Source organism: Heterodontus francisci, chromosome 4 (assembly GCF_036365525.1).
Source record: "Heterodontus francisci isolate sHetFra1 chromosome 4, sHetFra1.hap1, whole genome shotgun sequence".
NCBI lineage: Eukaryota > Metazoa > Chordata > Chondrichthyes > Heterodontiformes > Heterodontidae > Heterodontus > Heterodontus francisci.
In genome coordinates, this window is record NC_090374.1 from 139,176,816 (window position 1) to 139,200,806 (window position 23,991).

Below are 23,991 nucleotides of genomic sequence, written 5' to 3' on the forward strand. Positions count from 1 at the left end.
GCGTCGGGCAAGGCGAGCATATAATCGGATTGCTAAGCGAACAAGTTTTGACTTTTTTTTTTTCGTTTGGTTTTTCAGTAGATTTATTGGGAATCTAGAATAGTGGGAATGGAGGTAAAGGCAGTTGTATGTTCCTCCTGCAGAATGTGGGAGGTAGGGGTCGCCAAGAGTGTCCCTGCTGACTGCATCTGCGGGAAGTGCACCCAACTCCAGCTCCTCGCAGACCGCGTTAGGGAACTGGAGCTGGAGCTGGATGAACTTCGGATCATTCGGGAGGCGGAGGGGATTATTGACAGGAGTTATAGGGAGGCAGTCACACCTCAGGTAAAAGAAGTAGGTAGATGGGCTACCGTCAGGGGAAGGAAAGGGAACCAGCAGGCAGTGCAGGGATCCCCTGTGGCCGTTTCCCTCAACAACAGGTATACCGTTTTGGATACTGTTGGGGGGGACGACTTACCAGGGGTAAGCAATGGGGTGCAGGTCTCTGGCACAGAGTCTGTCCCTGTTGCTCAGAAGGGAAAAGGGAAGAGGAGCAGAGCATTAGTCATTGGGGACTCCATAGTTAGGGGAACAGATAGGAGGTTCTGTGGGAACGAGAGAGACTCACGGTTGGTGTGTTGCCTCCCAGGTGCCAGGGTACGTGATGTCTCCGATCGTGTTTTTGGGATCCTTAAGGGGGAGGGGGAGCACCCCCAAGTCGTGGTCCACATAGGCACCAACGACATAGGTAGGAAGAGAGATGGGGATTTAAGGCAGAAATTCAGGGAGCTAGGGTGGAAGCTTAGAGCGAGAACAACCAGAGTTGTTATCTCTGGGTTGTTGCCTGTGCCACGTGCTAGCGAAGAGAGGAATAGGGAGAGAGAGGAGTTGAACACGTGGCTGCAGGGATGGTGTAGGAGGGAGGGTTTTGGTTTCCTGGATAATTGGGGCTCTTTCTGGGGTAGGTGGGACCTCTACAAACAGGATGGTCTTCACCTGAACCAGAGGGGTACCAATATCCTGGGGGGGAGATTTGTTAGTGCTCTTCGGGGGGGTTTAAACTAAATCAGCAGGGGAATGGGAACCTAAATTGCAGTGCCAGTGTACAGGCTGTTGAGAGTAGTGAGGTAGGGGATAAGGTTACAGGGACGCAAGAGGGCACTGGCAAGCAAGAACTTGGTTTAAAGTGTGTCTACTTCAACGCCAGGAGCATCCGGAATAAGGTGGGTGAGCTTGCAGCATGGGTTGGTACCTGGGATCCTGATGTTGTGGCCATTTCGGAGACATGGGTAGAGCAGGGGCAGGAATGGATGTTGCAGGTTCCGGGATTTAGATGTTTCAGAAAGAACAGAGAAGAGGGTAAAAGAGGGGGGGGTGTGGCATTGTTAATCAAGGAAAGTATTACAGCGGCAGAAAGGACGTTTGAGGACTCGTCTACTGAGGTAGTATGGGCCGAGGTTAGAAACAGGAGAGGAGAGGTCACCCTGTTGGGAGTTTTCTATAGACCTCCGAATAGTTCCAGAGATGTAGAGGAAAGGATAGCGAAGATGATTCTCGACAGGAGCGAGAGTAACAGGGTAGTGGTTATGGGGGACTTTAACTTTCCAAATATTGACTGGAAATACTATAGTTCGAGTACTTTAGATGGGTCTGTTTTTGTCCAGTGTGTGCAGGAGGGTTTTCTGACACAGTATGTGGACAGGCCAACCAGGGGCGATGCCACATTGGATTTGGTACTGGGTAATGAACCCGGCCAGGTGTTCGATTTAGATGTAGGTGAGCACTTTGGCGATAGTGATCACAATTCGGTTAGGTTTACCTTAGCGATGGGCAGGGACAGGTATATACCGCAGGGCAAGAATTATAGCTGGGGGAAAGGAAATTATGACGCGATTAGGCAAGATTTAGGATGTGTAGGATGGGGAAGGAAACTGCAGGGGATGGGCACAAACGAAATGTGGAGCTTATTCAAGGAGCAGCTAATGCGTGTCCTTGATAAGTATGTACCTGTCAGGCAGGGAGGAAGTTGTCGAGCAAGGGAGCCGTGGTTTACTCAAGAAGTTGAAGCGCTTGTCAAGAGGAAGAGGGCGGCTTATGTTAGGATGAGACGTGAAGGCTCAGTTAGGGCGCTTGAGAGTTACAAGCTAGCCAGGAAGGATCTAAAGGGAGGGCTAAGAAGAGCAAGGAGAGGACACGAGAAGTCATTGGCGGATAGGATCAAAGAAAACCCTAAGGCTTTCTATAGGTATATCAGGAATAAACGAATGATAAGAGTTAGAACAGGGCCAATCAAGGATAGTAGTGGGAAGTTGTGTGCGGAATCAGAGGAGATAGGGGAAGCGTTAAATGAATATTTTTCGTCAGTATTTACAGTAGAGAAAGAAAATGTTGCCGAGGAGATTACTGAGATACAGCCTACTAGGCTAGATGGGATTGAGATTCACAAGGAGGAGGTGTTAGCAATTTTGGAAAGAGTGAAAATAGATAAGTCCCCTGGGCCAGATGGGATTTATCCTAGGATTCTCTGGGAAGCCAGGGAGGAGATTGCAGAGCCGTTGTTGTTGATCTTTAAGTCGTCATTGTCGACAGGAGTAGTGCCGGAGGACTGGAGGATAGCAAATGTTGTCCCCTTGTTCAAGAAGGGGAGTAGAGACAGCCCTGGTAATTATAGACCTGTGAGCCTTACTTCGGTTGTGGGTAAAATGTTGGAAAAGGTTATAAGAGACAGGATTTATAATCATCTTGAAAAGAATAAGTTCATTTGCGATAGTCAGCACGGTTTTGTGAAAGGTAGGTCGTGCCTCACAAACCTTATTGAGTTTTTCGAGAAGGTGACCAAACAGGTGGATGAGGGTAAAGCCGTGGATGTGGTGTATATGGATTTCAGTAAGGCGTTTGATAAGGTTCCCCACGGTAGGCTATTGCAGAAAATACGCAAGTATGGGGTTGAAGGTGATTTAGAGCTTTGGATCAGAAATTGGCTAGCTGAAAGAAGACAGAGGGTGGTGGTTGATGGCAAATGTTCATCCTGGAGTTTAGTTACTAGTGGTGTACCGCAAGGTTCTGTTTTAGGGCCACTGCTGTTTGTCATTTTTATAAACGACCTGGATGAGGGTGTAGAAGGGTGGGTTAGTAAATTTGCGGATGACACGAAGGTCGGTGGAGTTGTGGATAGTGTCGAAGGGTGTTGTAGGGTACAGAGGGACATAGATAGGCTGCAGAGCTGGGCTGAGAGATGGCAAATGGAGTTTAATGCGGAGAAGTGTGAGGTGATTCACTTTGGAAGGAGTAACAGCAATGCAGAGTACTGGGCTAATGGGAAGATTCTTGGTAGTGTAGATGAGCAGAGAGATCTTGGTATCCAGGTACATAAATCCCTGAAAGTTGCTACCCAGGTTAATAGGGCTGTTAAGAAGGCATATGGTGTGTTAGCCTTTATTAGTAGGGGGATCGAGTTTCAGAGCCACGGGGTCATGATGCAGCTGTACAAAACTCTGGTGAGGCCGCACCTGGAGTATTGCGTGCAGTTCTGGTCACCGCATTATAGGAAGGATGTCGAAGCTTTGGAAAGGGTGCAGAGGAGATTTACTAGGATGTTGCCTGGTATGGAAGGAAGGTCTTACGAGGAAAGGCTGAGGGACTTGGGGTTGTTTTCGTTAGAGAGAAGGAGGAGGAGAGGTGACTTAATAGAGACATACAAGATAATCAGAGGGTTAGATAGGGTGGATAGTGAGAGTCTTTTTCCTCGGATGAGGATGGCAAACACGAGGGGACATAGCTTTAAGTTGAGGGGTGAAAGATATAGGACAGATGTCAGAGGTAGTTTCTTTACGCAGAGAGTAGTAGGGGCGTGGAACGCCCTGCCTGCAACAGTAGTAGACTCGCCAACTTTAAGGGCATTTAAGTGGTCATTGGATAGACATATGGATGTAAATGGAATAGTGTAGGTCAGATGATCGGCGCAACATCGAGGGCCGAAGGGCCTGTACTGCGCTGTAATATTCTAATTCTAATTCTAATTCTAATTCTAATAATCGGGCAGGATGTTGGTGGCGGGAGCCCTGCTAACTTTCTGCCTCCACCCAAATTAAGTTCAGGGCGGGGGGGCCAAATTAATGGCCTCATCCCACTGTTTCAGGAGTTAGCCCAGCGGTTGAAGGGCACGAGAAGCAAAGCTGTGTGGGTTGCTTGCTGGATCCGGGGTTGGTGGTGGGGGGCGCGCAGGGATGGAATCCCTCATTAAAAGGCACAGTGTCTGAACACGGGCCCCGGCATTGAGAAGAGGACGGCCTGCTGAGAACCACACCCCTGCCATTCCTGCCAACACCTCTACTCCCCCTCCCCCACGGCCCCACCCTGAGAAACCCCTCCTACTCTGACTTACCTATGGCCTGGGACCAGGACCTTGTGTGAGTCCAGTACCGGCAGCAGTCACCACCTCTGTGGTAGTGCTGCTCAGTTAAAGAGCTGCCGGCCTCTGATTGGCCTGCAGCTCACAGCAGGTGGGAGTTCCGCTGTCAGGGTCCTTGATCCTGGAGAAGGCCCACCGCTGTCCACTTAAGTGCTTAATTGGCACTTGATCCGGTGGGTCTTCTCCAGAGGAGGTGGCATGGGGCTCTTGTTGACGCTTTTGCTGGTGGTGAATCCCTGTCACCTGAATAAAATCCCGGTCTTAAACTCAGTTGCTCATGCAGTGGCACAGAGTTGCCTTCTCTGGTGCTGGGAAGCTTGCCTTTGTGTGGAGTAAGTGTTTAAACTCTTGAGACAGACATGAGGCTGCTGATATCTCTTGGGTATCAGAGGTGGGTTAAGGAAACTCTGGTAAACCAATACGCAGCAGGTGAAGCTGTTAAGGTGGGAGCAGACTGCTCTGACATTGGAGAGAACGCAGATGCATCCTCTTGGTCAGGAGGAGGCCAGAGGAGCAGAGCAAGGGGCTGCAAGGGGAAGAAGGCACTACCCACAACATCGGCCATACCAGCCAAGAGAGCGCGACCTAGAAATGGCAGAATGCCAGTGCTGAAGGATACTGCGTCTATCCAGGCAGTTGGCCTCTGACATTTATGCTCTTGTCTACAATGACCTGAGGCCTTGCAGTATCCGTGGCAGTCCCCTACCTGCAGCCATCAAGGTCACCATTGGCCCTCTGCTCACCCTGCTGCTCCATGTTCAAAGACAGTGGCAAGCCCAATTTTGACAGTCGTTTGCCTTTTAAAATCACATTCCATGATGAGTTCCCACCTCCAGCCTGTGCCCAGCACCACTAAATGGGCGCCGAGCTCATCTCTGGGCCAATTTAGGGCCTTTCCCTTTAAAAATTGCGTTGTGTCACTGACGCTGACACACTGTGGGTTTTGAGACCCAGAAATGATCCAGCCGTCAGGTTCCTAACCCCAGATTGAAAATCCAGCTCCTGATTTTTGAAAAGAAAACCATGAGAAATTTATTTTTTTCCTCAAGTTCAAGAGGAAATGAGTTCTTTATTATTGCCTCAGCCCAAAAAATTCTAGAAATCTGTCAGGGGAAACAATTAAAACATTTTTTGATGAACCCTAAAGTTATGAATAAGATTTCTCTTAGATTATCTCATTTATTTGCTTTAATTAATTCAGTGGTTTGCATGAAATGCTACATTTATGGGTTGACTTGTGTTACATTTGCTGGTGCACCAATGAGCTACGCCACATAAAGTTGGGATGTGCAGCGAAACTTTTGCAAATCCCCACAAGGTGAGCTTGATAGATCAACTGTATTGTCAGAAGGTGGTAAGCAAAAGCCTGAAAATTCCCTTCTGGAGGGAGGCATAATGCGTGATGAAGCATTCTGGGCCTCCTATTGACTGGATGCAGGATAGCATTGGCAGAAGCCTCAGGGAAGGTTACTTTAGTGCTGCAGTCTCTTTCACACACATACACAGGTACAAGCTTCTTCCTCTTTTGGCTCCACAACAGAAATCTTGAGGCTTGCTGATAAGTGAGGTTGAAAAACACCCTGAAGCCTAAAAAAGTGAATAGCTCCACATCTGCCATGATTAAAAGTGTAAAGACAAAGTTCATCCTTTCTCAAGGTGTCTGCGCAAAACATAAGCAAGAAATGAAAGGAAAGGCCTATATCTGGTACATGGTGCCATATTTTTCTTATAGTAACCTGATAAAGTTAAGAGCTGCGCTTGGGAAAACCCAATAATTTTGATAAGGCTTGTGGAAGAAGGAAACCTAAATGCAACGTGGAGATTCACAAGGTTTGGTCCCACAGCATTCAGCCCCCTAGATTGAGTGCAGTGTAGCACAGCATCTCCTAGTTGCCTGCCCCTACATATTCCACTCTACTCCAAGAATTCTGACACCATAAATGTATAATTTATAAATAACAGTCAGTTTTGCTACAAGCTGACAACTAAATTCTATCCCAATAGTCTCTCTAATGGTGACTTCCCTACTATGCTATGTCTCTAAAGTTGCTAGTGTGGCAATGCAGGGACATTGCTCATGCCGCTTTCACTGAGATATCTCTTTGCCAAAAATAATGGAAGTTTTGAGTTTTTGTAAATATCTGTTAAACGATGCACCTAGATGTTAATTCTCAGATGGCTGCCTCTCCTACACGGTAGGTACTGAGTCATATAGAGCAGGAAGATCCCAGGATTGATATTTGATCTCACCTGGTATGCACTGCAGGTGGCTTCAGTATCTTTGGGTTAGAGGGGGGAGGTTCAATCCCAGGGTGTAATCTTCCTAATATTCATTCAATGGCCTGACTAAAAAGTCCAGAGACACCTTTTATTGAATCACTTGGCTGTGATTCCCTGCAAACCACAGTAATGCTGATGTTGAAATAAAATTGTGCACCTGAGGGACTCTTTCCTAGTATGGCCCTGTGCATATGATACCTTATTATTTTTAATCATATCACATTTATGAGCCCTGGTGGTCTGGTGCATGTCCATTAGTGAGTTACTAAATACACAGAAAATTTGTTGATTCTTTCATATACAAATAACAAAACTATAAATTAGGCTACAATTATTATTTTTAATCTGTTCAAAAATCTTCATAGAATAAAACCAATGACTACAAAGTGATTGGCGCATACTCTGATGGAATCAATGTACTGGGCCTCATTGTCTTCTGCCTAGTGTTTGGGATTGTCATAGGACAAATGGGCGAAAAAGGCAAAATTCTGCTCGACTTCTTTGATGCATTGAATGAAGCTACCATGAAAATAGTACAGATCATCATGTGGTGAGTAGGATGTTGCACCAAATTTATGCTCTACATTATTTCAACACCATCCTTCTTGTGCTCACTGAGAGAGGTATTGGTTCGTTCTGTGGATTGGCTTTCTTCCTTTGCAGTAACAAGAACCGTAAACTGCTAACTAGTTTCCTCTTCCTCTTTATGCTAGAAACAGTTTTGGAAAGAAAAGGATGGGTTGATCTCTGACAGCAAGGAATCCTAATTCTTATTGTCACCTATGACCCATATTTCTCCTTTAATGGTTGTTTCCACTGTTGGTGGAGGCACAACCAGAGAAAAGCTACATTTACCCCTATATAGTCCCTGAGTTCAAGTTCCTGGGTAGCTGTCCACCTTTCAACAGCCGAAGAGTCATGTCAACTATATTTTGGCAGAGGGGTAAGCAAAACTGGAGGACAGGCAGAAAAGTGGATTTAAGGCCAATTGGATTAGGCATGATCCTACAGAGTGGCGGAGCAGGCTCAAAGGGCTGAATGATCTACTCCTGCTCCTAATTCTTATGTTCTTAAAAGGCAAACTAAAAGCTACTTAACACCTGGACCAAGACTTCAGCTATTGCATTTTGGTACCAGTGAAGAAAATTGGCTACTATTATGTATAAAATCCACATATTTAAATATGGTTTTCCTATCTTAAAGGGGAATTTATATAATCCTAAGTAATGAACAGTTTCACTGTTACACCTGCTATATACTGCAATGTATAACTTCCCTACTTCTGTAGTACTACTTATCTGAGCTGCAAATAAAATTAAATTAACTATTATTTCTAGAATAATATTGGTGTCAGAAATGTAAATGTATCAAAGTTCATTTGAAATTACTTTTCCTAATATGACCATTTGTCAATATTTTTTTTAGGTATATGCCGATAGGTATATTATTTCTCATTGCTGCAAAAGTAATGGAAGTGGATGACTGGGAAATTTTCCGTCGACTTGCACTTTATATGGCTACAGTGCTGAGTGGGTATGAATCACAGTTCTTTAAAGTGATTTGGGGAATTACTGAAGCAAAGTTTGGATCGTAACTAAAAACTTTCATTAAAAATAATAAATTCCAGATTATTGAGTTATTTCAAAGAAAATATATGGACTAAGGCTGCTTTATAGAGTTATGTATTAGAGCTAGATTTAAATCGTTCAGTGATGGTGCAGGATTGAATCTTGCATGATTGGGTGGCTCTGTATGTTAATGAGCTGCCCTATTATCTCTAAAACCTATGTTAAATATGCTGCATATGAACAAGATGATGGTTGTTGTGGTCTCTATATTAAATAGGAAGAAGCAGTCTTAATCCAGACTGCACTGCACAAAAATCCAAAGAGTAAAACTGCCTTCAAATTGATAATTAATTGAAACTGGTTTAGGTATCTCATTCTGTAAAACCATGGCATAAAGACTGAGAGTATGTGACAGTGGTTACCTGACATTCGTGAGAGTGCTCTTTTGGGAAAAGGGTTGAGTTGTATTGCAATGTAAATTGTCTGTACATTTGTGTTTATGTATTTTCCAGGAGCATAAAGATGTAAAATTGAAAGGTATTTCACCCTCCAGTAATATTATTCTTTGCCTTGCTGAACAAATTCACTGTAAAACTTTTAGTGGAAAAGATTTCTTGACTACAATAACAACTGGCATTTATATAGTTTCTTTAATGTAAAATATCTGAAGGTGCTTCACAGGGGAGTACCTCATCTCAGTTCAATGATGTTCGCAACATAGGCTGAGGATCATCCTGGTACCTACCCCTACTGTTCAGTGTACCACTGGATCTCATAGAAATTCTATGATGTTGACTGGACCAGGGATGTATATAATCGAGAGAAAGAGAATGATAGATATTGTGATTATACTTTTGAGACCCTCAACAAAGTGTTAGTAACCATGTGGTGTTTGACATAAATTATGTCATGTAGAATGGTTCTATATTGGATTTTATTGGCCTTTATTGGATACAATGTAACTTGCGAGTTAGTAAACTAAACATAAGACCTGATTCATTTTATCTTTGTTTAAATTATTTTGCAGATTAGCCGTGCATGGTATTATTATTCTACCCATGATCTACTTTATTGTGGTACGGAAAAACCCTTTCATATTTGTTGGAGGAATGGCTGAGGCATTACTGACATCTGTTATGATTTCATCCAGGTAACAGTACAGATTTTAGTAATGGAGTACAATCCAGCAAGCAACATGGGCCTTTCTTGGATAGGAATTGAAAGTGACTGACAGAAGAAAAAAGTTACTCGCATTAATCATTTATTCTTCAACTGAATGTAATTAAGATGCTTACCCATTAGAATCCCATTAAAATGAGTCCCTGAACACTTATTGAGTTAATGCAATTCATGATCTGTTACTGAACCATACAGATCAAGTAGGCCGCAAGTTTAATTACTACATACTAATTTAACAGTGCTCAGCTAGAGCAGTAGCATGGGTGCCATCATTGTCTTCAGCATCTGTGGACTAGGAAGGCTGATAATCATAGAGCCATAGAGTCATTTACAGCAAAGAAAGAGGCCATTTGGCCCATCGAGACTATGCCGGCTCTCCATGGAGCAATCCAGTCAGTCCCACTCCCCCGCTTGATCCCTGTAGCCCTGCAATTTTATTTCCTTCCAGTGCCCATCCAATTTCCTTTTGAAATCATTGGTTCTCTCCACTTTCACCACCCTCATGGGCAGTGTGTTCCAGGTGCATAAAAAAGTTCTTCCTCACATTCCCCCTGCATTTCTTGCCCCAGACCTTCAATCTGTGTCTCCCAGTCCTTGTACCATCGATTAATGGGAAATTTTTCCTTGCCTACCTTATCTTGTACACCTCTATCAAATCTCCCCTCAATCTCCTTTGCTCCAAGGAGAACAACCCCAACTTTTCCAACCTAACCTTGTAACTAAAACCCTCATCCCTGGAACCATTCTGGTAAATCTCCTCTGCACCTTCTAAAGGACCCTTACATCCTTCCTAAAGTGTGGTGACCAGAACTGGATGCAATATTCTAGTTGGGGCCTAACCAGAGTTTTATTAAGGTTCAACATAGCTTCCCTCCTTTTGTACTTTATGCCTTTATTTATGAAGCCCAAGATCCCATATCCTTTGCCAACCACTCTCTCAATATGTCCTGCCATCTTCACAGATCAATGCACATGCACCCCCAGATCCTTCTGTTCCTGCACACTCTTTAGAACTGTGCTTCAATGGGTGGATGGGACACAAATGCAACTTCTTAGTTATGTGTGCAATCCCTGTTTTAAAGGGGTTTCAAAATAAATACATACGTTTTAATTTTTCTTGTGTTGTGAGTTTCATTAAAAGCAACTTAGTCAATCTTTTATGGTTGCCATGATTCTTGGTGTTTCAGATCAAGTAATTTCAAATGGGGAGTCACATGTTCCTTTTTGAACTGACATTCCTCCGTCTAGATAATCTTGTATCACACAAGCTTCCCCTCCTGGAACAGGACAGATCATAAAAGAGCAAAGCTACCTTGAGTGCGTGTTACAGGATCAAATTATTTTCAGACCAGACATGGGGAAATGCAGAGATGAGTATAAAGTAGGAAACACCATTATATACTCAAATCTTATTGCTACAATTAGCAAATGATGAAAAACACAGCCTTTAGTGACTGCACCATTCGAGTAGTAGTGGTGATTTTCCCAAGGGCAAGTCATCTGTTCATTTCTCCATGCCTCATGATCCTACACTTTCCTCTTCAGTTGCTTGTAAGAGGCTCACATTTTTTAACTTCCATGAGAAATGAGCAATATGACAAGGGAAAAAGATGGTTTCCTGTTGCCTTCCTCATGTGGTGCTTTAAAGAAAACACAAGTCCTCTTCTCAAAGGATCCTCCACCTGTAAGCAGCCGTTGTCACTTGAGGTTCTAGCTCTTCCATCATCACCCCCAAAAATTCACTGGTTTCGCTGTTAGCCATGGCTCCTAGCCCTGAGCATGGGATCCATACTGGGGTCTGGGGCGACTCTCAAGAGGGCAGGGATGACCACTCTCTGAGGTCTCAAATGACCCTACTACCCTCAGGTTCTTGCTTATGTTTGCTATTCAGTGATCCCATTGGAAAGTGCAAGTGTTTGGATGTTGGACAAGGACAGGATCAGGCTTTGTTGCGATGTTCCTTGCTGCTTCACAGGTTGACAATGCTCCCTATCTATACACTTACTATATCTTTTAATATGTGAGGAATGACCACTTGGGTGAGGTACCAGAGAGCTGCTGGAGCCTTTAGAATCATACAGTAGCATGAGTAAGTACTTTTCCTAAGGAGCTAGTAGATAGTGAATCTTTTGCAGAAATAATTGTTGTGAAGTTTCTCTGAAGTAATCCTTATTTCCCATTGTAGTGGTGCTGAAGTGATTATTTAAATTAAAGATAAACTCAATAACGCAAACATTTTTCCCACTATGCCTTAGAATTGGTGGGGTAGTTGACCAAATGTGTTGGTTTACCATTTGCGTGATGTGGCAAAAGGGAAAGATGGATTTGTGAGAAAGTGGGTGGAGATCAAGAGGAGATAGATACTTTTGTTTGACTTACTGAAGTTACAAGATTGATACTTCCAACAGAGCAGAGGATGATATGAAGATGTGAAAATGCTTGTTTTAAAGAGAATTTTGCTTGGACAATAACACACTTTCTTGCATGCAGCTCAGCCACTCTGCCAGTAACATTCCGATGTGCTGAGGAAAAAAACAAAGTGGACAAAAGGATCACGAGATTCGTGTTGCCAGTGGGTGCCACAATAAACATGGATGGAACAGCTCTATATGAAGCAGTTGCTGCCATATTTATTGCTCAACTTAATGACTACCCATTGGATGCGGGACAGATAGTCACTATCAGGTGAGACTGCCATCTCTGGCTTCAATCAAAGTGTAATGATTTTTGCTGCTGTTTTTTAAGGTGGCGGTACTGTCAAAATTGAACCATTTCCCCTCATTTTTATTATTATTTTTCATACTCAATGCACTTGAAAAAATTGTGGTAAAGTTACATTGTTTCTAGTAAATGAGCTGAAATTTACGCACGTTGGTGGCCATAAACAATGGCGGCCCGCACGCACGGACTGAGCTTCACGAAGCCGCCGCAATATTAAACACGGCGGCTCATTTAAGTGGCTGGGGCGGACTGCCCTTCACCCACCCACCCCCCCGGATGACATGGATGGGGCGGGCGGTCTGTCCCCAGCAACAGCGTCAGGTGCCACTGCGCAGACGCCGATGCTATTTTTAAATGGCTTTGGGCCCTTTCACTTCCTTTAAATATTGAAAGATATAGTTTATTAAAATGGAATCCCACCCCCGCAATAACCACAGAATTCATCCCTTGCCCTCTCCCCGTCCACCCCCAAAATACTTACCTTGTGCACCTGTCCTTCCCCACCCCCCTCACCACACCCCCACACCCCCACCACAGTTCACAAACTTTAATCTTTACCCTTTCCCTCCAACCCCTACACCGATTGGAGGAGTTTGACCCCGCTCCCCCCACTCCCGCACTGAGATATTCACATACACTGCCCCCCTCCCCACCAGTGTCCCGCATCGGATCCCCAGATGGGTATCTGAAGGCGCCGGAGTGCCGGCCACCAACAGAAATATGACAACAGAATGAATGGCGGGAGCGGGTAGGTACTTATTTCATTGATATGAGTAAATTTCCCTATGCTAATTTGGCTCCCGTCGCCAAGCGGCGGGGTGCTGCCACGAGGCCTCGCTGCTGCTGGCAATATTGGGCCGGGCCTTCCCGGCATCAAGGCTTGTGGTTGACTTGCGTCGGAGGCATTTCCACCCCTCCCGTCATGACCCCCGACGTCAGGACGGCTGTAAAGTCCAGCCCAATATATCCACCAATCACAAGGAAACACTGCACCACCTCTCCTCTTTCCAACTGCACACTCACCTGTTGTTTGTAATTATTTACACTTTATTGTGTAAGAATGGTGTCTGTGTCCTAGTGACATTGTAAGTTCACAGTTTCCTTACTATAATGAGGTCCCTGCCTGCTTCAGACAGGTACCTGGGCCACCCTTGTGAAGATCCCAGGCAAAATGGCAGCACGCAGGATCTGAATGGGGATGAGGCAGTAAACATAGAAACATAGAAAATAGGAGAAGGAGTAGGCCATTTGGCCCTTCGAGCCTGCACCGCCATTCATTATGATCATGGCTGATCATCCAACTCGGTAATCTGTTCCCGCTTTCTGCCCATAGTCTTTGATCCCTTTCGCCCCAAAAGCTATAAGAAAAATATATATAAGCTATATATAAAAAGCTGTAAGGGCAGCACTGAAATTTTAGGGCTGCTACTGTCTCATTCCTGCTGGATTGAGCAAGTTCAAATCACCGTATGGTATCACAGTTACTGTGAAAGTTTGTCTAATTCATGGTTTTCATTTAAGTAATAAAATATTGCAAGCAATGATATCTATTTTTAATGCAAGAAATAATAATTACTATAGAATTTGCAAACTTATTAATTTACTTGAACTACTTTAATGTGCAATATAAAAGAAAAAGCAACTAATCCATCCAACTGAAATTGTAAAGAATTGTGACTTTAGACAGAAACATTTTTGTTCCTGCTCTAGTTTTCCCTCTGATTTTGCCCCCTTACTCTTCCTCTTTTTTTAAAATATTCTTTTGCGGGATGTGGGTGTCACTGGCTAGGCCAGCATTTATTGCCCATCCCTATTTGCCCTTGAGAAGGTGGTGATGAACCGCCTTCTTGAACCACTGCAATCCTTGGGGTGTAGGTACACCCACAGTGCTGTTAGGAAGGGAGTTCCAGGATTTTGACCCAGCGATAGTGAAGGAATGACGATATAGTTCCAAGTCAGGATGGTGTGTGGCTTGGAGGGGAACTTGCAGGTGGTGGTGTACCCATACATCTGCTACCCTTGTCCTTCTAGGTGGTCGAGGTCGCAGATTTGGAAGGTGCTGCAGCCTTGGTGAGTTGCTGCAGTGCATCCTGTATATGGTACACACTGCTGCCACTGTACGTTGGTGGTGGAGAGAGTGAATGTTGAAGGTGGTGAATGGGGTGCCATTCAAGCAGGTTCTTTGTTCTAGATGGTGTCAAGCTTCTTGAATGTTGTTGGAGTTGCACCCATCCAGGCACGTGGAGCGTATTCCATCACATTCCTGACTTGTGTCTTGTAGATGGTGCACAGGCTTTGTGGAGTTAGGAGGTGTGTTACACGCTGCAGAAATCCCAGCCTCTGACCTGCTTTTATAGCCACAGTATTTATATGGCTGGTCCCCTTCAGTTTCTGTTCAATGGCAAACCCCAGGATGTTTATAGTGGGGGATTCAGCGATGGTAATGCCATTGAATGTCAAGGGGAGATGGTTGAATTCTCTGTTGTTGGAGATGGCCATTGCCTGGCACTTGTGTGGCATGAATGTAACTTGCCACTTATCAGCCCAAACCTGAATGTTGTCCAGATCTCGCTGCATTTAGACATGGACTGCTTCAGTATGTGAGGAGTCTCAAATGGTGCTGAACATTGTGCAATCATCAGCGAACATCCCCACTTCTGACCTTATGATGGAGGGAAGGTCATTGTTGAAGCAGCTAAAGATCACCGGGCCTAGGACATCTTCTGATGTTGGGATGCATTAGTACCTAAACAAAGTGCCTATTCTTCATGTGTAAGCCTGGACAATGAGTCCTGATGAATTGTTGAACTATAATGGATCATGAATAGCTTCTTCACCTCATTCCTGCTTCCGGTGGCATTATTGGATAGCATTGGGAACAAGAAGCTTGAGCAACCTATTTCTCCACATTAGTTCAAGAACACTCAGGCTAATTATAGCACTTCCATCTTCAAACTAGTGTCATGCAGGCCTCCATCTGCCAAGAATGAGACACATATATTTCGCCACGAACATTGATTTTTAAACTGTTACTGGAGTAAAGAAAGAACTTGCTTTTAAAAAAAAAACCAGACCCTTGACTGGAAAGATATTTGCATAGTAACAGACAGTGCTTGGAAATTACAAAGGGGCCACTCCCTGCTCCAATTTAATCCACAATGGACTTCTGATTACCAGACATTGAAGGTGGAGAAGCTAGCATTCCAGATTAACTGCTAAAATGGCCGAATACACAAACAGACATGGTCAGACCAGTTTAGTCACATGACTAACTGGCTGTTGGAGTTTTCTGAATTTGAACTTGCCACAGAGAATTTGAACTCAGAAAGCTGTTTGCTCCTGGACTGAAAAGACCTCTTTCCTCTCTGCTGTCATCTCGCTCTCACCAGCTTCGGAAACCATTGAATATACATGAACCCCAAGAGAGAAAAGTCACCTACAGTGGACTTAAGTTTAAGAAGAATACTGGGCCCCAACGAAAAGCAAGATCTACCGACAAGCAAGGACTACAGCGAGCTCAAAGCACAGTAACAAAAACTCCTATTCAGAGATTGCCTCAAACCTCTCCACTGTTTTTCTTCTGCTCTTATCTGTCTCTATTTGCATGTGCATATCACGTATGCAGGCTAACGTGCGACGTGGCGTGTATCCATAGGCGTTAACTTTTAAGTTTAAGTTTTAATAAATTTTACTTTTCTTCTTTAAACCTAAGAAAGCTTGTTTGTGCTCATTTCTTTGCCTTATATTTGGAAAATGGTGAACAAGGATTCACCAAAGTGAGAGCTCAAAACAAAACCCTGTTACAGTAAGACCCGGTGAAGGCTAAAGGGACCCTGGACACCTTTCTCACCTGGTCGTAACACTAGCATGATTGAGAACTACAGATCAAGTAATTCCCAGTGTCAATGTCATACCAGTCTGTGCAATTATCCACTTAGAAAATGCTACCCATGGACAAGCTGTGTCAGCATTTTACAATCTTCCTACATAAGTAAAAGCTGGAAATTATATAGAGTATGATCACAATGTTTTTCAACTATTAAATGTGTGCCTGTTTATTTCTAGCATAACAGCAACAGCAGCTAGTATAGGAGCAGCTGGAGTTCCCCAGGCTGGAATGGTCACCATGGTGATTGTTCTTACTGCAGTTGGATTACCTGCTAATGACGTCACTCTAATCATTGCCGTAGATTGGCTTCTGTAAGTGTTCATGAAAATAAAAATCTTTCTCGCGGGAAAAAGTATAAATTTTTAATCATAATTCTAGAATGGAAAAGAGAATTGTATCCAGTGGACAAGATGTATGTTGTTTATAGTACCATTTTTACTGCTTTTATTTAGTAAAGTAGAATTTCTAGAGTATGCAGTGCAAAAACCAATTCATTCAGAGGTTGGCAACATGTCTGTGGAACGAACATCTATATCAAATTAAAGGAACCTGGGGAATTGCCATGGGGGATCTCTAATTTCAACCAAGCTGCAGTATGACAGTGAAGGAACAGAGATATAGTTCCAAGTCAGTATGGTGTGTGACTTGGAGGGAAACTTGCAGGTGGTGGTGTTCCCATGCATTTGCTGTCCTTGTCCTTCAAGTTGGTAGAGGTCGCAGATTTGGAAGGTGCTGTCAAAGCAGCCTTGGTGAGTTGCTGCAGTGCATCTTGTATATGGTACACACTGCTGCCACTGTACGTCGGAGGTGGAGGGAGTGAATGTTTGTGAATGGTGTGCCAATCAAGCGGGCTGTTTTGTCCTGGATGGTGTCAAGCTTCTTGAGTGTTGTTGGAGCTGCACACATCCAGGCAAATGGAGAGTATTCCATCACACTCCTGACTTGTGCCTTGTAGATGATGGACAGGCACTGGGGAGTCAGGAGGTGAGTTACTCGCCGCAGGATTCCTAGCCTCTGACCTGCTCTTGTAGCCATGCTATTTATATGGCTACTCCAGTTCACGGATGCCTTATACCAGAAGGCAATCCAAAACATACACTTTTGCACAGACCAGGCCAGTCAGGCTGAGAAGGCAGTTGGATTTCAGGGCCATCGCTGGATTACTCCAAGTGTAGGAGGTAATTAACTGCATGTATGTGGCCATCAAGGCTCCTGCAGAGCAGCCTGGAGCCTTCGTCAACAGGAAGGGTTTCCACTTGCTGAATGTACAGCTAGTATGTGACCACTGCAAATGGATCCTGTAGGTACGTGCAAGGTTCCCAGAAAGCTGTCACAACTCTTACATCCTGAGACAGTCCCAGGTGCCTCAGATTTTTAGGGGACCAGAATGACTCCACAAATGGATAGACAAGGGTTATACACTTAAGACATGACTCCTTTCACCTGTGCAGCACCCCAACGCAGAGGAAGACGACATCGACAACCGGTGCCATGCAACTACAAGGGTAACCATCGAACAGGCCATAGGCTTTCAGAAAATGAGGTTCCAGTGCCTGGATAGATCTGGCAGAGCCCTGCAGTACGAATCATCAAGGGTCTTGCGTATCATGTGGTATGCTGTACTCTGCACCATTTGGCACTCCAGAGCGGAGTGGCCTGGGAGAATGAGGATCTTTTTGAGTGTGCACCCTCCTCTGAGGAGGAGGAGGATCTGGAGGGGGCTCCACACCAGGTGAACAATGGTAATGCACCTGTAGTGGCAAAGCCAATGGCCAGTGACACGCAAGCCAGGGACATGCATGAATCACTCATACAGCCACATTTCTCCTGAGCCTACATTAAATGCCTATGTAAGCGCTTCAGTTATCTCCCTGACACCCTTGTTGGCCTTTCCTTGAATGCCCTTACCATCTCAGTTGGCCTGTCATGACAGGGTGCCAAGGCACACACTCACCATTGCCCTCAAAGGGCTGAATTTGGTGGATCTGGCAGGGATCCTGACACCAAGCCGAAAAGGTGAGAGGACACCCGTCTCAGCCCTTTGGAGCCCCTCCAATGCAATTCAACAGGTGCTCAGGCAGTTAACTGCCCAGCGCCATGGTCCCTGTCCCTTTAAGGATGGGGATCCCACCTCCCTGAGCTGTTGGCCAATCAGAGGGCTGGCAGCTCAGTAGTATTGGCAGCGCCACTGGGAGCGGTGGCCACTGCCGGTGCTACACCAGGCCTGGGATCAGGGCCAATGCTGGAACCCCACATCCCAAGTAGGTGTCATGGGGTCACTGGGGCTAGTCCAGTAGGCCCCAGTGAATTTAGGGAGGACGGTGGCCACAGATTGCCCACAGAGTAGGCCCCCCCCACCAAAGCCCAGAGGGAGGCTGCCATGCTTTAATGGGCGACCTCGCCACGTAGTGGAGGCCGCCCTGCTGCTGGTGGAATTCCAGTGGTGGTGGGAAGACGCCTTTAAGTGGCTATTAATTGGCCACTTAAAGGCTTCAATTGGCCTCTGGGCGGGAAGTGGTCTTCGGCCTTTCCTGCCCCGACTTCATTGTAGGACGATGGGAAGGTGACGGGCACTCCACCCCCCACCTTCCGTCGCTATTCTATGGGCCCCCCCGCCTCTGATCCCATCTCCCTGGACCCATTAAATTCTGTTTATGCAGTGCAGACCTTCTCCTTACCTCCTTTTCAAGAGATCACCAACCGGTGATGGTCCAATGATGCAAAAATGAATACTAGAGGCCTTAGCTGAAGAAAAACATTGCCTTTAATTTAACACATTGATCCAAATCTTTTCCCTTACACAATAAAATATCACCCAGTGAGAACCAAGTGCAACAAGGTGGTTTTACATGTCCACTTGCGGGCGCTCCAATATCATGCTGTCCCACCAGTTGCAACTGAAGTGGAGACTGGCTGCTTTCCTTTCTGTTCCAATGCTTTAGATAACTGCGGCATTGTCCTATGGGTGGCTGCCTTGAGGGCCCCGGCACTTGAGAGGCTACCTGCATATGTGCAGAACTACCTCTATCATCACAGCTTCATGAAGCTTTGGTTCACTGTCAAAGGGGCTGAAGGGGCTGAAGCGCCACCATCAACACAAGGAATGCCCCGAGGGGAGCCCCCAGGGACTTCAGGAAGCTGCTCCTCCACCTTTTCAAGGCCCACCTGTGCTTCCCGGCACTCCTGGAGCATTTGAGTACCTGGCGAGGGGTGCAGGCTTCTCAGGCCCATTTACTCCACCACCACCCTCCCCCCCACCGCCCTGCACCCACATGACTCCATAGAGATCATGGAGAGGGCGATGGTATGGAGATTAGCATGTACCTCCAGCACCACTGCATTTTTTTCTGCATATTCTCCATGGGGGTAGCACTCTTTCAACGGAGGAGGCCATGTGCTCATAAACCAGAGATATAGCACCACGAATGGCATTAATGGACTCCCCCATTATCCACGCATGGGAACGCCAACAGATTTCCACACATTTCACACTGCAGATCCAGCATCTGCTACTTTGATGATAACTCTTGGGGCTTGCCTTCTGCTTGAAGCTGAGCTCCATTGAGCCCTTCCGCAGTCCTCCGATAGGGAATCGCTGCAGCTGTCCCTGCCTCTGCTAGGTGCTCAGTGCTTATGTGCTCTGCTCACCAGCTGGTGCCACCCTTTCTAACTACATGCTAAGGCCCACTAGCATGCAAGCATGTGTGATGGTGGAGGGTGCGCTAGAATGATGTGATGATGTCTCCTCAGATGATTGTTCCTCCTCTGAGATCTTAAGCGGCTGCTGTGCCCTTGTTGTTATCTCATCTGCTATGTGACCTGCGAGACACTGTACAGAACTTCAGTTAGGCCACACTTAGAATATTGCATGCAATTCTGGTCGCCACACTACCAGAAGGACGTGGAGGCTTTGGAGAGGGTACAGAAGAGGTTTACCAGGATGTTGCCTGGTCTGGAGGGCATTAGCTATCAGGAGAGGTTGGATAAACTCGGATTGTTTTCACTGGAACGACAGAGGTGGAGGGGCGACGTGATAGAGGTTTACAAAGTTATAAGCGGCATGGACAGAGTGGATAGTCAGAAGCTTTTTCCCAGGGTGGAAGAGTCAGTTACTAGGGGACATAGGTTTAAGATGAGAGGGGCAAAATTTAGAGGGGATGTGCGGAGCAAGTTCTTTACACAGAGGGTGGTGAGTGCCTGGAACTTGCTGCTGGGGGAGGTGGTGGAAGCAGGTACGCTAGCGACATTTAAGAGGCATCTTGACAAATACATGAATAGGATGGGAATAGAGGGATACGATCCCTGGAAGTGCAGAAGGTTTTAGTTTAAGCAGGCATCAAGATCGGCGCAGGCTTGGAGGGCCGAATGGCCTGTTCCTGTGTTGTACTGTTCTTTGTTCTTTGTTGACACACGAGTGATGTAGGGCGCAGCGCTTTGATATGAACCGCCAGTCTTTGGGAGGCATAGCCTTTCTACCTGGCATCACACCAGCACTGGAATTCATATACCACGTACTCATTTGTGACAAACAAGTCAAACAGCATTTCCCTTCAGCTGTTCGCAATAGGCAGAGTACTAACTGTACTCACCGGTCCGTATTTACAAAACTCAGAACACAATGTCTACATTGGATATGGTTCCGTGATTGTACAGTACTTACTGAACAATCTCTAGTGTGCTAAGAATTACACTAACAACCAATTTATGATTGTTAATGGGGCTTGCAATGTGGCTCACTTACACTTGCTAGTAGCTACATGTATTCATACGCAGAGATCTGTCCTCTGCAGGCAAAAGGAACAGGTCCAGGCACTGCACCTTTTTTGAATTTAGCAAAAGCTTTGGGGCAATAATTCCCTGGTGCATTCTCCGTGGCAACACCTCGACCAATCAGAGTCAACTTGCCAACCAATCAGCACCTTTTTCTCATGCAGTATAAATTGTTGCTCCCTTTGAAATTTGGCATTCTTGCGTCTGTCCTGATGAGTGCAAGATGAAAAGCTTCAACAGCCTTGTCTCTTTTCTCAGCAATAATCTAATTTTTGTGGGGTTATGATATTTCCACTAAGTAAGACTCAGCTTCTGAGGGATTAATTTTCAGAGAAATGTGACATTCTTGGCTCACATTAGCTAGCAGACATGAAACTATGCAGCTGCCCTTGCTATTTGAGAATGTTAATTAAGTAATGATGGGGATCATTGTGTAAAATCTCAAGCATTTCATGTCAGTCCAATGGGATAGTTTTTTAATGACACCTGAACAACCAGGCATTGGTTCATTTGTTGCAATCAGCAGGTGGCTTAATATTTAGACAGCCACATGGGAAAGAGACATTTTGATCAGAGGTAACTTTAATTGCTAGTTCGGTTGTCTAATCCCCTTCCCCCCTTGGACTTCATTCCTGAAGGCCAATCTTTTTCTCTATCCCAGTCTCTCAGACAAATTGGGTGCACAAACCCATGGAGCTTTCAACCAAAATTAAAAAGTTAGTTCCGAATTAGTTAGCTTCAAGGTTGCCTTTTGACCAGAATGTCTGTAAAGTTTACAGTCTTTTTATTTTCATGGAACAAAATTAATGGATCTCACTGTGAAAAATGTATTCTATTTATTTATGATTTTATGTAAAATAAAACCAGTTTGTTGGCTTACAATCATGTCTCATCCTGCTCGGATCTCTTTTGTAAAGGGAGAAGAAAGTGTTCTATTTTGTGATCTCTGGATCATGCTATTGTTTACCTATTGAGCAGCAGAAAGGCACAATCAGAATCATTGGAGACATGCAGTCCATTTACAGAGGTGACTGGTGATGCTGAACTCAAAAGACTAGCAATACAAAACTCAAATATTTGTAACAATCACTGGATGCTAAAAAGATTTTGGAAATTGAGAAATTGACAACATAAACTAAATAGAGATTATACTTCAGAGTATTTTACCATTAGTTATTACAAAAGTGTATCAAAAAATCATGGAAGTCCAGATTACTTCAGGATTATATCTTTTCACAGACAGGATGGTCAGATATTCATTCTGTTGGTCCTTGATTCATAAACTCTTGTGCTCCTTTCCTCAGGGATCGGTTTCGGACTATGGTGAACGTACTTGGAGATTCTTTTGGAGCTGGAATTGTGGAGAAGCTGTCCAGAAAAGAACTGCAGCAGATGGATCTCACAAGTGGCATCGATATAGTGAATCCATTTGCTTTGGAAACTGCTGCATCTGAAAAAGAGGAAGCAAAGATAAAGGAAGCATATGTCAATGGGGCATTTGATGTAGATAAATCAGACTCTGTAGCTGTCACAGAAACATCACAATTCTGATTGAGTAAGAATGAGTCGAGAATGACCATTTGTAAATATGATATACATAAGGATTACCTAGGCAAAGTTATGAATTTGAATCAATTCATAAATTTATTCTCATCAATAATGAGTACTTTAAGATAAACTTTGAAAGTATAATATACACTGGCCATTGAACACCCTGATAGTTAACTGCAAATTATTCCTGCATCAGCTTGCAATCAAGATAGGTTAGTAGTCCAGTCTGAATGTACAGAGTGAGATAGAGCAGGCTAGGAGTCATGCAAAACAGCTGTTGTTGGAACTGAAACAGAGCCAAGACTAAATAATCTCTCCTCCATGAAATTAAAACAACACATTCTATGAAAACAAATATTAGATGCTAAGAATTAATATTGGGTAGCAATCCTAACTCTTGATTCAGATAATGATTCTTAAATGTGTGCTTAAGCTTATGCTGTTGTCTTAACCCTCAATTACACTGCCTTGTCATCATTCTAGGTAGCCAGTATGTTCTAAATAATGCCTCAAAGAGTGCAAGATCAAACTTTAATGTTAAGAGGAAACAATGATTACAGTATTACATGTGCAGTGAAATCTGTCTGAAACCTGCCTTAAAGTCTATCTGTAGAGATACCTGCCCATTATGACCAATTAGTGACAGTCTCAATGGTAAGTTATACACTTATATTAGTATCAATGCAACATATATTTCCTGAATAAAAGCAAAATACTGCGGATGCTGGAAATATTTCCTGACATTAGTGTGAGTCAGTGTGAAAATCCCAGGCTAGGGCTGATAAATTCAAAATGATTCTGATTGCATTCGTTTCTCCAAGGACTAACCAAGGTAGTGATATGACAGTTCAGTAACATCTGGCATAAATTTCCTCAGGAATTCTCCTGTTTTGCCATCATAACTTCTGCGGAAGTGTGGTGGAATCTCCATTTGCATGCATTAACAGAGTTTCTGACAGATTTCTGCTGACATCATGGCAGCAGAGTGGAAGAAGCCCTAAGGAAATTCACCCACATTGTGTTGGTTCCAATATAAATAAGGAGGTCATATTATCCAATTCACTTCATGATTTTACAATGTCACTGTTTATGGAGCACTATTTATTCCTGCCTACGAATGACAGTCCGAATCAAACTACACAGACATTCCAACCATACATTGGCAGATGATGTACCAAGAGTTAGTTTATACATTTGTGTGTCCCCATTGTAATGGCTGCATACAATGGGTGTACTGGCATCTTCCAAAACTTAGATCTCCATTGTACTTGTCTAGGCATGCATGCGCATCCAGTGCAGGGTCTTTGTACATTACTACTATTGGCATGATGCTGCTCCAAGTTTGTAAAAAGATAAACTAACTTGTTTGTTGTAGCTGAGCCAACATTAGTCAATGCACCTCAGCTTTTGAGATTTTCATTCATATTTGGACTAATATTAGTGTGTGAATTATTTATTCTGGAATCTGTATTAGGATTTGATTGCCCAAAGACAGTCTTAACTTGAGTCATTACAGTCAAGCTTTGCTTTGATTTCTAGCAACTGCATTTCAGGAAATTGATCTTGATTTTATTGTATATAATTGGCATCTAATATGAAAACAGAAAATGCTGGAAATACTCAGCAGGTCAGGCAGCATCTGT

General features: G+C 44.4%; 1 protein-coding gene across 1 annotated transcript in view; it reads left to right on the plus strand.

The window, feature by feature from the left end:
• Positions 1 to 23,642, plus strand: part of slc1a1 (solute carrier family 1 member 1) — an 84,614-nt gene extending 60,972 nt beyond the window's left edge. The window contains exons 7-12 of the mRNA XM_068030234.1: positions 7,036 to 7,220; positions 8,096 to 8,203; positions 9,266 to 9,388; positions 11,908 to 12,102; positions 16,204 to 16,338; positions 22,102 to 23,642. Of these exons, the coding sequence (XP_067886335.1) occupies positions 7,036 to 7,220; positions 8,096 to 8,203; positions 9,266 to 9,388; positions 11,908 to 12,102; positions 16,204 to 16,338; positions 22,102 to 22,348 (993 nt within the window). The 3' untranslated portion in view covers positions 22,349 to 23,642. The remainder of the gene's footprint in view (positions 1 to 7,035; positions 7,221 to 8,095; positions 8,204 to 9,265; positions 9,389 to 11,907; positions 12,103 to 16,203; positions 16,339 to 22,101) is intronic.
• The last annotated feature ends 349 nt before the right edge of the window (positions 23,643 to 23,991 follow it).